Source organism: Cariama cristata, unplaced genomic scaffold (genome assembly GCF_000690535.1).
Source record: "Cariama cristata isolate BGI_N322 unplaced genomic scaffold, ASM69053v1 scaffold7825, whole genome shotgun sequence".
NCBI lineage: Eukaryota > Metazoa > Chordata > Aves > Cariamiformes > Cariamidae > Cariama > Cariama cristata.
Genome location: NW_009616886.1, coordinates 18,558 through 31,576, shown reverse-complemented (window position 1 = coordinate 31,576; position 13,019 = coordinate 18,558). Strand labels below are relative to the sequence as shown.

At 35.3% G+C, this 13,019-nt stretch overlaps 1 protein-coding gene across 1 annotated transcript in view; it reads left to right on the top strand.

Annotated features, from left to right (window-relative positions):
- Nucleotides 1-404: 404 nt before the first annotated feature.
- The window catches only part of PTPN4 (protein tyrosine phosphatase, non-receptor type 4 (megakaryocyte)), a gene marked incomplete at both ends in the record, with an annotated part of 30,313 nt that continues 17,698 nt past the window's right edge, over nucleotides 405-13,019 (top strand). Inside the window, 3 exons of the mRNA XM_009700314.1 lie at nucleotides 405-473; nucleotides 7,357-7,491; nucleotides 8,770-8,928. Of these exons, the coding sequence (XP_009698616.1) occupies nucleotides 405-473; nucleotides 7,357-7,491; nucleotides 8,770-8,928 (363 nt within the window). The remainder of the gene's footprint in view (nucleotides 474-7,356; nucleotides 7,492-8,769; nucleotides 8,929-13,019) is intronic.

Sequence of the window (13,019 nt, the reverse complement as noted above, 5' to 3'; positions counted from 1 at the left end):
AATTAAGGGAATAGTTTAGGAGGAGTACAGAGGAGATGCTCTAACTTTTGATTGTGTCTATGACAGGAAAGATTATAGTGTTAAGTGTTATCCAAAAATCCAAGCAGAACTTTCTTATTGCTTTGGATAAGAAGAAGGAGAAAGAGAAAAGCAAGCTGTACATTATGCATAAAATTAATTCGTCTTTGTTACAGTTAGACTCTAGTGGGAAAGAAGACCTGCACTTACCCAAATGCTGTCTAAAGTTACACTGTACTGAAGCTAGTGCAATTGCTTGAGCATGACTGAAAATAGAATTTAGGATTTGTTTGTTTGGGTTTTTTTTGAGATGGTTCAGTTTTAAGCAAGAAGTTGTTATCCTAAGTTTGTTGCGTTTAGTGGTTTGGTTTTGTTTTGTTTTCCAGTGGGAGAACAGAGGTCCAGTCTGTGCAGTATGGTAAAGAAAGAGCAAACAAAGACAGAGTATTTGCAAGGTAAGCAATTTACATTTGTACAGGATCAATAAGTCTGCTGTTTGTACCTTTTAAGATGTTATGGGATCATTGTTTTCTGTTTGCAAAAATGAAAATAAAAAGCAACTGTTGTCGACTGTTGCTGGTGGCTTGACTAAACCATATTAAGGAGTTTAATTTTGATATCGGAGAGTATTTCTTTGGGGCAGCCAGAAATGGGGGAGAATCTTATGATGGAAAAGTTAATAAGGGTATTCTTTAATATTTCCCCTTTTATGTGTTTTCAAAATTCAGAATTGCCTTCCATCTGTGCAGTTTGTTGTTACACGTACTAGCCGTTTTTGTGGTATCTTTATTGCAAAGAATGGTTTCTTTAACTGTTCCATTAAAATATTGGGTTATTGGGTGTGTTTTATCCCTCATAACAACCTACAACTGTACACACATAGTTCCTTTAGAATAAGGTACTGTGAATGTCCGACTTGGTGAGCATGGCTTTATCACTATAGTCCCAATGAAGTATTTTACTATGAAAAATTTGACTGGGAGTAAGCTGCTTCTGAACGTATTCTGTCGCAAAGGAGATTGCTAATCATAGAATCTGTTACTTAATTGTGTTTCAGATTCCTGAGGGGTTTAGCGATTACAAGAAAACAGTCAAGACAGAGCTTTAGTTCTTAATTCAGAAATTATGATACAGTATTCAAAAGTAAAACTGCTGCTGCATCCTTTTGGCAGTCTGCTCTGATCATTAATAGAAAGAATCCTTGGGAGCAGGGAGCATGCTTTGTGCTTTTTTTATGCTTATACTTTTACTGAAATGGGGAATGTCTTTCAGCATCGTTACCCCTTAAGGAACTCTGGAGTTCAAATTTATGCTCACAGACTTTTAGTAACAAGCCCAGCAACCTTTCTCAAGTACCTGCAAACACTGTTTTTCAGAGCATTGGTGAATTGTGCCTTGATTTCCTGCCCTCCCCACTGCCTTTCCCCCTGTGCAATGTGATATAATTTGAGTTTTTAGCTGGGCACACCGTAGATACCCAGCTCAGTATTAGAAGGATTTGAGGGCACAAGTGCTGTGGCATGTTTGTTCAACAGGTAGACTTTTGTAAGACCAATTTGTTCCGTGTGCTGTAGAATTATTTTTTATTCTATTTTATTTACTTTGGGAGTCTGGTTATATCTTTTACTTGGGGCAACTTTAGTACTCGGAAGACTCAACACTGTGACAGCTGAGTTTTATTTATTTAAATAACAGTTACGAATCAGTTAACTATTTTTCTTGTTGCACTTTGAACTTGGCAATTCCCCACAAGTAAGTATGGTGAAGGACAGCTGATACTTGGTTTTGAGGAGTATATTTATCATTTTAGAAACTCTTATTCAGTAGATGGCAGTCTTCCCTTTGAGTCAAAACTGAACAACTGGTGCAGGGGTCACTTGTATTTTGTAATATATACTCTGGATAAAATTGAAAGCCATGGCTAGAATTGCTCTGATATTTTCAAGTATTTTTGTCTTTTTTTAGTTAATAAAATACTTGGCTCTTCTGTCCCCAGTAATTTTATTTTCCACTGTTGCTTTTAGTTTAAGGAACACAGCATTCATCCTCGCCTTTTGAGTTGTTTAGTAATGTTGATGACTGATAAATGTCTAAGGCATATATGCGTATGTCAATGAACTGAAATTAATGGCATATTGTATCAAAAACACCTCAAAAGGCTTTTAATAGTGTGCTATTAAGACATTTTCAATTTTTAAAACTTTAGTATTTCCAAGGCTGAAAGAACTTGAAGTATAAGAACACCATGTGGTTCAAGACGCTTAATCTAAGAACTTTATCTTTAATTCCTTGTCTTCTAAACATTTACATTTGAAGTTGAAATGCTGAGTAGATGTTAGCCCTTTTGTATTCATACAGAAGATAAATTATGCTTTTTAAGGTTTTACAGGTATAATGTGGGTTTTGTTCCTGGAACCTGCCTTTCTCGTTGTGTCTTTCTCAGACAGTCATTGTGTTCTTGAACAGCTTTTTAAGCTGTCAAGCAGCAGGCTTGTTTCAGTTGCTTTTGAAAGTTCTGCTAGGTATTGGTTGCCTTTTGCTATGAAACCAGGAGCGTGATAGTGTTACAGTCAAGTCTTTCTTGAGAATTAAATGGACACACAAAAAGATTTAAATAATTACTGTTGCTTTTATTATTACCACATTGGAAAATTCTTTCAAGATCAGTTAAAAAAGATGTTTTCTGTTTTGTTTTGTTTTTTTTTTTACTGGAGCTATCCAGTTTTCTTTTCAATATCTAACTAGAAGCTGCCTTATTTGAGCTAATACTGTCTAAGCAAACTTTTGAATCGTTCTATTTTAAGAAGATAACATTGGTAGTTACACTGAGATGTTATTTGAGTGGTGTATTTGTTCTAAGTTGGGAAATGGTGATTGCCACAAGTAATGATCATCTAGCCTTTGCACACTGAGCAGAACATAGAGAGCACAAGACATGAAAATAAAATTTCTTAGCAGCCATTTGGATAAAACAAGCAGCCTACAATTAGCAGACTTAGCTGTTTATCCTCATGATCTTACTTGAAAATTAGCTGAAGTACTATTCATGGTATTCATAGTATTCATAGTATTCATTTCTTCTTCTCAAATCATAAAAATATTTTAAAATTACTTTTAAAATGGAATCAATTACTGTGAAGGAGATGGTCCGTAATAAATTTGATAATTTTGTTGATGCTGTTTTCTTAATCTTCATGCAGCACTAATTTCAGCATTTAGAAGACTGCTGCAGTTGTTCAGTGTCTGTCTACTCTTTTCTTTACAGCTATTCTCTTGGCCTCATTTGTTGCAGGATATTCACAATCCAAGAAAACCCATAAGAATTCCCAGGAGCATAATAAAAGTGAAAGTAGATAATAAAAGTGAAAAAAGTTTGATCAAGTAATGAATTGACAGATTTCTTAAAGAGCACTGCTCTCTCTTAGAGTCCTTGCAAATATTCTAATTCTGTTCAGTTCTGATGGTGTGTACTGGAGCAGAGCGAAGGTACTTTATGCGCATTGTGTGATAGTGAGTGTGTATCTCAGTCATTTGTATTTGCAAACTCCCTAACATTAAGTTGCAATTTCTGTTTCCAAAAATCCACTCTTGCTTCAACCATGCATTTATTCAAGTTAATTAAATAATTCTGCTCTTGCTTTAAACTGCATATGTCATTTGTGGTGTATCTGCCGATTTGTATACAGTTTCGGTCTCGGTCTGAAACAGTAGTGGCTAGTTTTGCTGAGAAACGCATTCTCTGTACTCCTTGTCAATATACAAAGCAAGGCTGTGGCCCAGGTTATATTTCTTTTGGGGACAGAAATGATTTAAAAGATTCCCACCTGTATTCCCAAACAATACCCTCTTTCTTCTGCAGCTCCTGTGAGAACTTAGCACTTCAGCTGTGGGACAGAAAGCAAATTCTATCTTCAAAAGCTTTTGTGTACTGTAGCTGAGCTAATATAATTTGTGTTGTGCTTTTTTTTTTGTTGCATTATGTAATATCATCCCTGCCACTTGTTTTTTTTATTATTATTTGATGTAGCATCGCAGCTTGTAAGACTGTTCTTGATTTGGGGACAGGTAAAGTTTTTGGTCTCTGTCCTTACTCAGATAGATAGGTCTTCTTCCAACTTTTGTAGGAATGTCTCTGCAAATGAACCAAAAGTTAAATCTGAAAATAGTTTACTCAGTTAATGAGAGTGCCCTGTGCTGGGGTGCAATAGAAGCACCTAGACTGAGCAGACCAACATGGAATTTGGAATTTCAAGGTTTATGAAAGTGTTTCAAAAGTTTTTTTACAACTTACTCCCCCCCGCCCCCCCATCTCCTCAGCAGCACTCTGGCATAAGAAAGTTATTTGAGTATTGTAAGGAATTAGTGATACAGGAGAAATTTGTAGGAATATTTCACAACGTATCTTAAATGTTAATAAAAAAATAACTTATTGTTAGATTTAGAAGTGTTGGCAGGAGAACTAGTATCAGAAAGCCACAGCAGAAGTTCAGTGCTGCAGTGTGGTAATTTTTTCTTTGAAATTTCTGCAAAGACAGGAAATGGAGGCAACAAACATGAGTGGGTGGGACTCTGAGGTTAGAGCTGTTAATAAAATAATTGAAACGAACCTTTGCTGATAAATGCTGCAGCTGTTTATCACAGTAGTAAGGTACTATTTCTGAAAGATTAGACCTTATCCACAGTAAAAGGTGAGTTTTCTTAACATTGGATTTTTTTTGATAGGGAAGAAAGTTATGCTTTTCATTTTAGAGTTATGTTCATTTCTTGCATAGATTGAGGAAGTTTTCAAAACTGTAGTTACAATCTATGACTTCAGATACGATGCGGTGGCTTTTTTCTGAAGCAGTCAAGAATTTAATTTTTGGAAAAACTTGGTTTTTTCCCTCCCTACTGTTGTATCTCTCTTTGTAATTTAATTTGTTTTGTACAGGCAAAGAGTGCCTGTTTTCGCACATTTTAAGAAAACCAACCAAACCCACCAACTCTCCTGTAGTCTGTTTGTTGCTTTTTCACTGAAGGTAAATAAGGTTCAATAGCTGCCTTTACATGTCTGTCAAAAAATACTGTATCTGCAGTCCTGTGTTTACCTAATTTAGCATTGGATATATTATGTTCCTCTGCTTTTTTCCCTCAGCCCATTCTTTGGTTTGTGGAATCCACCTCTTGGCAGAGCTGGCTCCTCGTGTTAATCTGCTGGCTGCAAGCATGCTGTCAGCAAAGTCTAGCTAATGATAGCTTTGATTAATAAAGGAATAATGAATGGATAACATTAAACGTGTTTCAGTTCTGCTGTTTTCTTGTTATTGTACATGTTCAGGACTGCTCAAATTTGCCATGTTTGTGAAGAAAAATATGTGAGTTGAGTTGCTCATGTTTGAAGCAAATTACAGAAATTGAAATGTTGGTTTAATTGACATGATATCAAGCTAATTACTTTTGAATCAAATTGATACTGCTTAAAATACATGCTAAGAAACTGGATGTGTTTTTCCTCAGGAATTAAATAATTGATATTTTCCCTGTTTTCAAGTATCAATATACTGTTAGATTATTTTTTTCCCAAGTGGAGTTAAGACTTGAAACAGTATTTAGAATAACCCATCTTGCTTAACTGTCTGAAATTTGTCAGCTGTTACTCAGTAAGTTTTCAGAGCAGCAAAGCAGCATGTTAACACCAATAGGACTTTTGTATTTCTATATGTGAAGATAGATTATTTGATATGACGCTTGGTTGGTTATTGTTGTAGACTCTTTTGATAATATTGAGGACAGTTTGCTTAAGGTGGTGGCTTGCGTTGAGTTCTAAGTTCAGTGAGAAGCAGAAATGTGTTTGTAACTAAGGTTCTCATTTTCAGAAGGATGTAATTTGTGTGCGGGTAGTTCCTTAATTTCTCAAAGTTCCTTCTTTCTGGACTTGCACTTTCAGTAAATCAGTAAGGTGGTAATGATAAGAAGAAGATAAAGAACAGTTACCATGTTTCCCAAGATATGGGTGTATGGAGCTGGGGAAAAATGGAGGAGTTAAGCTGATACAATAATATGATGTCACCTCATTGTGCAAAGCTGGAGAGTAGAGAATAGTGATAGAATATAAAGGCAAATGGGAATGAAATTATCATGGCACAGAAGACTGATGAAATTGAGGTATCACTGGAACAAGAGAGGGTTGGGTAATGTTAGAAGAAAAATAGCACCATCGAAGTAGTAAAAGTAAAGTAAACACCCGGTAACACAAAATACATAGGACATATTTAGGGATTGTTTAAAAGAATTTTTGTTGTTGGCTAAAGAATTTTCAGTTGAAAACAACAAACATGAAAAGTCTGAGTATGTTTTATGCAGGATGACTGAACCTTCCCATGTGATGCTAAGAAAAAAGCAACTAAAATTTTTGGATGTTTCATTTGATGATTTCCAGTATAAAAAGGGAATATACTATTTCTTGAGAGATTGCAAGTATGGTCTCATGCGTGCTTAAGAAATAGGTGAAAGAAACAGCAGAAGGGGATTATAGGTATCCTGAAATGACTAGAGGATGAGAAGAAGTTTCCTCAATATCAAGAAAGGGCAACGAGTAGAAAATACAATTCCTTCTGTGTAAAAACACTGGTGATAACAACCTTTAACCTGAAGGACATTCCTGGCACAAAACCAAATGAAGTTTGGTTACCCACAAAGAATTTTGAATAGGATGATTGCATCTGCCTTACAGGTGACAAAACATGTTCTAGAAGAAAGCATGTCACCTTGGTGGAAATCCCTGATGAGTAAACGAAACCCAGCAGCTCTCTTGCCGTGTTGACGATTACCCCACTTTCAGTTCTTCAAAGTCTGTGGGAGTTTTTTTTTGGCTGATATTTCCTCTGCTTTATTTTTCCTGAGATGGCTGAATAGTTGTGTTACTTAGAGGTGTGTGTTGTTGTTGGTTTTGGGGGTTTTGTTTGTTTTCGTTTGGTTTTTTTGTTGTTTTGTTTTTTCATTTTTAAGTTCAGATCGCTCTGACTATTCTGAAGTCAGATTCTCTTTGAGGCATTAGAAATGTCTAGTGAAGTTTAGTGGGTTTCTCTTCCATCTTGCCTGTCTCCCTTCTAGCCAACAGTATTTCATGACTGTATTTCATTGAATCTTCTTGTACAAAGTACAGAAAATGAAGTACAACATATTGAGAAAATACAGAACTGCCCATGTAAATGTAGGTTTGCATTATTACATTCCCTTTTGTCCATATAATTTTGTTTCCTATGATAGAACATCCACAGTTTCATTGTGGTGAGTTTTATGTAATTTTGTTCTTATGTCATATAATTTTTGGTTAGTCGTTTTACTTTCTTCTTCTAGGTCCCCCAGTAAACCCTTGGCACGGAAATTAATGAGTGGGATGGACTGGGAAGTAGTGAGTAGGAACTCACTGTCTGATGATAGGTTGGAAACACAGAGCCTACCATCACGGTCTCCACCTGGAACCCCAAATCAGTAAGCAGCATTGAATCTTCTCTCCCTAGAAGTGACTGTCTGCCTCTAATGTGAATTACCTACTTATGTAATAAAAGGATTAATGCGTTATGGAGACAAATAACTTCACAAATTGTGTGCTGAGTGGTTCTCTGGAACATTTAGCTCCAGATGAGATAAACTATTTGGGATTGAAATTTAGGTGCTTCTCACTCAACCTATAGAAAGTGTAAGACGGGGCACACTGCCGTAAATTTGAGAGCTTGAGTTTTCTCAAGCACAGTTAAAACTAAATTATTCATTTGGCTAAGAAAAAAACTGATAATAAAATCTGTGTGATATTTTAGAAATAATTGATTCTGGTTAATACCACTTCTTAAAACATTGGGGAAAATTACGTAATCAGAAATCGTTGCAGGTTTATTTGCCTCAATTTTTTTGCATTTGCTTTCAAAGCTCACTCTTTTTGCGTGATAGAGCTTTCTGTTTTATGTTTATAGTTAGTGAAAAATCATTCCTGATCTCTTTTGGAAAATAACCAGTTTTCTCAGTGTGCTGAAACTGGCTTAAGAATTGGTATTACCCAATTTTGTATTGCATAAACCAGGAGGTTTTAAGATTCTTTGGCATTGCAGCAATTATTTAAAAGACTGTTGTTGTAAATATCTGTAGTATTTAAAAATCATTGTAAGAATTGTGTAATAATGATGCTTATAGCATAACATAAGTTAATCATGCATGTTTCAAAGCATTTTAAGGAAGATGCTTATGTCATAATGCTAGCTTTCAAATGGGAAAATTTTGGGTTGCAGAAATGATAAGATTCTCAGTGCAAAGCTTATGATTATTCTAAGAGAAGATGCAGGGGATAAAATGTTCATCTTAATGAATTCAGGTTAAGTTCTGCCACGAACGGAGACAGTATTTTTCTTCCTGGGAGGATTAATTTTTCTTCTCACTGACTGGACTGTCAGTCCAGTAGCCTGTTCATTGGACCATAATGCTTTCAGGCTTCTTTAATTAAAAAAAAAAGAAAGAAAAATATTAGCCGTTCAGTGTTTATGAAAATATTTTTGAGCCCTTTTGAAAAGAAAGTTATGAAATATAGCATGTTGATCTGACAACATAATTGTTTCAGTGATTTTTTTAAACCTTAAATTACTTAATAAAAATATGTATATGAATATATGCTTGCACTGAGAGGAAATAATTAGTTTAGCATTCCTTTGTAATGGGGTAAGAAATGTAGTTTATTATTAATATTCTTTTCACATCACGCTGCTGTGCTTTCGCTCTTAGTCGAAACTCTGCCTTCACTCAAGAAGGAGCCCGGTTACGACCCTCATCAGTTGGACATTTAGTGGACCATGTAGTTCACACTTCCCCAAGTGAAGTATTTGTAAATCACAGATCTCCTTCTTCCACCCAGGCTAATAGCATCATACTGGAATCATCACCGTAAGTTCTGTTGGTCATTACTGTATGGTAGCATGCAGGGCTTCTTAAGATAAGTCAGAAATCTTCACCATTAAGAATTTAGTGTTAAATATTTGGGTCAGGAAGAGCTAGAAAATCTAATAAAAAGGTAGCTGTTGTTTGGGGAGTATTAGTATAGGTCTTATTGAAAATTAAATGATACAGAAGTAAAGACCTGTATCTGATGTGTTTCTAGTGTAGCATTACAATACCTTCCCCACCCACCCAAAATATGGGTTTGGCGTAATGTGACCATCAGTGTCTGGATGTGGAAGTGAAAGTTATTTTTTTTGATAGAACTGGAGTGTGTTGTTTTGTGATAGAAGTTTTTAATTCCCATGAGTTTGGAAATTTTGCTTTTTGTGAAGGCGCAGAAGTATGAGTGAGCTTTACAAATTACTTAGCCAAAATATGTTTTTTAGCACCCCAGCATTCTGAGGTTCCCAGTATGTTTTATGTATTGTTATAGAGTATATTTTTATTTTTTTAAGATAACACTATCAGGCTTTTTTCTGTTATCCTGAATATTCTTGATACTGTAAGTTTACTATGCTATGATGGGCAAAATAAAAATTATAGTGTATTAACTCCAGAAGGATGACAAACCAAAAAAAGTTGAGTTATTAAAAGATTTGAAATACTCAATAACTCGTGGCCAGGCTACAGATAAATTGGGGAAAAAAGATGCACAGTATACGCCTTTATTAACACTGCCACTGTACCTTATATGTAGCTATACATGTAATGCTAAACTTGCCTTTGTAATTTTGTATAAACTCTGTTAGCAAGGAAATTGTGCACGTGGTTTCAAAACCATTTGAGAAATACAAAATAGCACATACATAATTATATGTTTATAAACAAATTGTGTGTGTCAGGAAAAATTACTCTGGGTAGGTATTTGAACACAATTTTAAAACCTTGTTTGGACTGTACCTTCAGTTTTAACAACTGCGTAACTTTGGGGAGGGAAATAGAATACAAAATTTTTAAAGTTTTGTAAAATAAAACAAGATGCTTTTTATGGTAGAGTACAATAATTGTAATTTGACCATCAGGTAGTTATTTAGCTTTCAGAGTTATAAAATGGTAATCTGGCCTAGTAGTATAAAATCCCCCTTTTTTTTGTCGGATTTTTTAACCTGTTCACATGGCTAGGGAGTCTCAAAACTGGAACACTTGTGAATCTTTTTTCATGTTCAAGTTTTGCTTTATAAAGGCCACACAGGGTCAGGTTCCTTCTGTTCCATGACTTCTAACTGAAGTCAGTTATGAGAAACACTGAATGCTAGAGTGATACAGTGAAATAAGCACAATTCTTAGATATTCTTTTATTCATATGCTTTTACTCTAAGTTAAGTTGTAAAAGCTGTTCCTGAGTGTCCTTGGGATTTGTTTATTTAACACCTGATTTCTTGTGTAAGTTACCATAGATATGAGTCTTAAAAAGAGAAGTGGTTTTGTAAATTAGTTATGCAACTGTGGCTGTTCTTCTTCATGATTTTGCACTTTTTATGCCCAAGCAGAAAAACTATTGTTCTTCCATCACTAAGTTTATTTTTTTGTTGTTGTTTTTTCCCTTGTTGGAAGCTTAGAAGTGGAATTTAATCCCCCAGTGTAGATATCTAGCATAAGATATTTTTAAGAATGAGGATGTTGACTGTCAAAAATACATGAACCCCATTAGGGTCTTCTGAAAGTTTTGACGTGCGGAAAACGGGCTCCACCGCCTGCATGGCTGTACCGTAGGTATGTTTATTCGGCGCCGGGCAGCACGGGGGGTAGTCCCGCCAAAGCCGGGCGCGCCGCTCGTGGCGACCGGCTTCAAACTTATACAGGTTAGTGTTACATATACATGAGATTTCCCAACACACCTATACATATGGATGACGTATCCCCGCTTCGTATTGAAATTAGTTCCGAGAGGTCATTTCTACAGACTCCTCCCGATTGCGCCTGCGCAGTGCCTCCTCCTGGTGGTCGTCGGGGGTCGTGGAGATGAAGGCTGATGGCTGCTCTTCATCGCCACTAGTAATCTCTTGATTCAGGATAGGTTTTAACAGGTCCTTAAGGCAAGTTTCCGATCTTTATCGGGGGCTGTCCTTTGTGAGGAGCTGCAAAACTTCCTGCCTCACTTAATTTACAGAATAGTTAACAAATCATTAAGCCGCACCTTTGAGTCACACCTGCTAATTCAATTCCTAGGGCCATACAACATCTTATCTGTTAAGATTCCCTTAACTCCTCTCAGTTTCACGTGATGTTACTGATTCAAGATTTGAGATTTACAAAAGAAAGTAGTAGTCATTAAGTTTGTTAGCTATATGATTTAAAATCATAGTTATACAGTTCAAAAAGCTATTTCTTAAACAATTTGACCTCTCTGAGTGAAAAGATTTGAGTAGCCCGTCTGCTAATTTGTTGGGAATTTTCATTTATTGATCAGATTTATATCTGTAAGAAAATCAGAGAGGCTAACCTGACAGACAGTAGGTTTAGTGATCTCTTTGAGTCTGGGGTCAACATAGCAAAAGAATTTAGCTTTTCAGTGCACTTTAGAAAGATATTATAGCTCAGTTAATACAACCTGTAATTCCACACTTTTTTTCTTCATATACATGTGTTATTCAAAACTAAATTGAGAGATTTCTGCTGGTAGTTCCCTGAGGTATTTATAACCTTAAATTCCAAAAGTACATGCTGTGTGTTTAGTTTAATAAATTTATAGGGGTGTACATGAAACTTTTGCTTGATATATTTAAAAGGTCAGACCGGATATCTGTAACAGAAATACCCAAAGCTTGTCAGTGCCAGGGTTTGTGTGTTATTTTATTATTATGTAAATTGCTGAATGCAGTAACAGAGAGCTGCTTTGCCTGCAAAATAGGCTGCTTTCACTGCCATTGTCTAAGCATTCATAAGGAAATTCAAAGCTGACTGGGCAAATACAAAGCAATGAAGTTTTTGCCCAAGGCTTGATTGTTAGTTCTCACAATTCATTATGCTAATATATTACAGTACTTGCATTGCTGCTTCTAAAATGCTCATTTAAGTAACTTTTCAAACCTTTTCTATAAGTTTGTATGTTTGGTAGGAATTTGTGTTTGTTGACATATATGTCCAGACATCTAGTCAAACATAACATCCCATCTTTTACTTTTATGGAGATCATTTCTTTTGTCTCTCTACTCATGCTTTCTGTGCCTTTTTTATTCAGCTTAAAACTCTTGGGAGTAATTGTTTGCAGGAAAATACATAACTATGTTGCCCTTCACTTAAAAGGCTGAATAATCTGTGCTGGCAAGACTTGAATGAATAAATACATAGGCAGTTAAAAAGCTCTGGGTGACCTTTCTAAGTCATTGTCTAAATAATTTATAGCTGCCTTGAAAATTCATTTTGCAAATATTGGCAATCCTCATATTTTTCTCTGCACAAAAATGAATTTAGAAAAGTTGATTATCCTGAAAAATAAAATACAAGGATGATATGCTCTTTTTTGCTGTCACTTGCATTGAAAAGTGTTAAGAAATACTATTTTTATTCCCTAGTGTGTTTTGAACATGAGATTTTTTCAGACATCAGATACTGAATAATTAGTGCTTTTTTTCTTTTAACACTGCATGAAAAAAATATTTTCTGGAACTTGAAATTAAGCAAAAACATACAGGAAAAAATATTGTTAGGATCTTTTCAAATATACTTTTTCCATACATTGATCAAAACAATTATCAATATTTTGTTTTCTAAGAAAATTGACTAAATTTTTAAAAATTGAAATGGAAAACGTGTGGTTTTTCAAAGTATTCTGTTTCCCATTGAATTTTCATGCTTTTTGACAGAGATTCATCCTTTATTTAAAGTCACTGTAGACAATTGTGTTATGATATTTTTTGTTTTTATTTGAAAACATGTTTCTGGGATCTGCCTTTCTTTAATTGCATAGAAACAGATTATATGATACGGAATTTGATGTGTGCCTTAGGTTTTCTAACTTGCAGCAACTTGAAATGTTATGCTGTGTCATAATGAGAGTCTTACCCTGCTAACAGTTTACTGTGGCTAGACCAGTT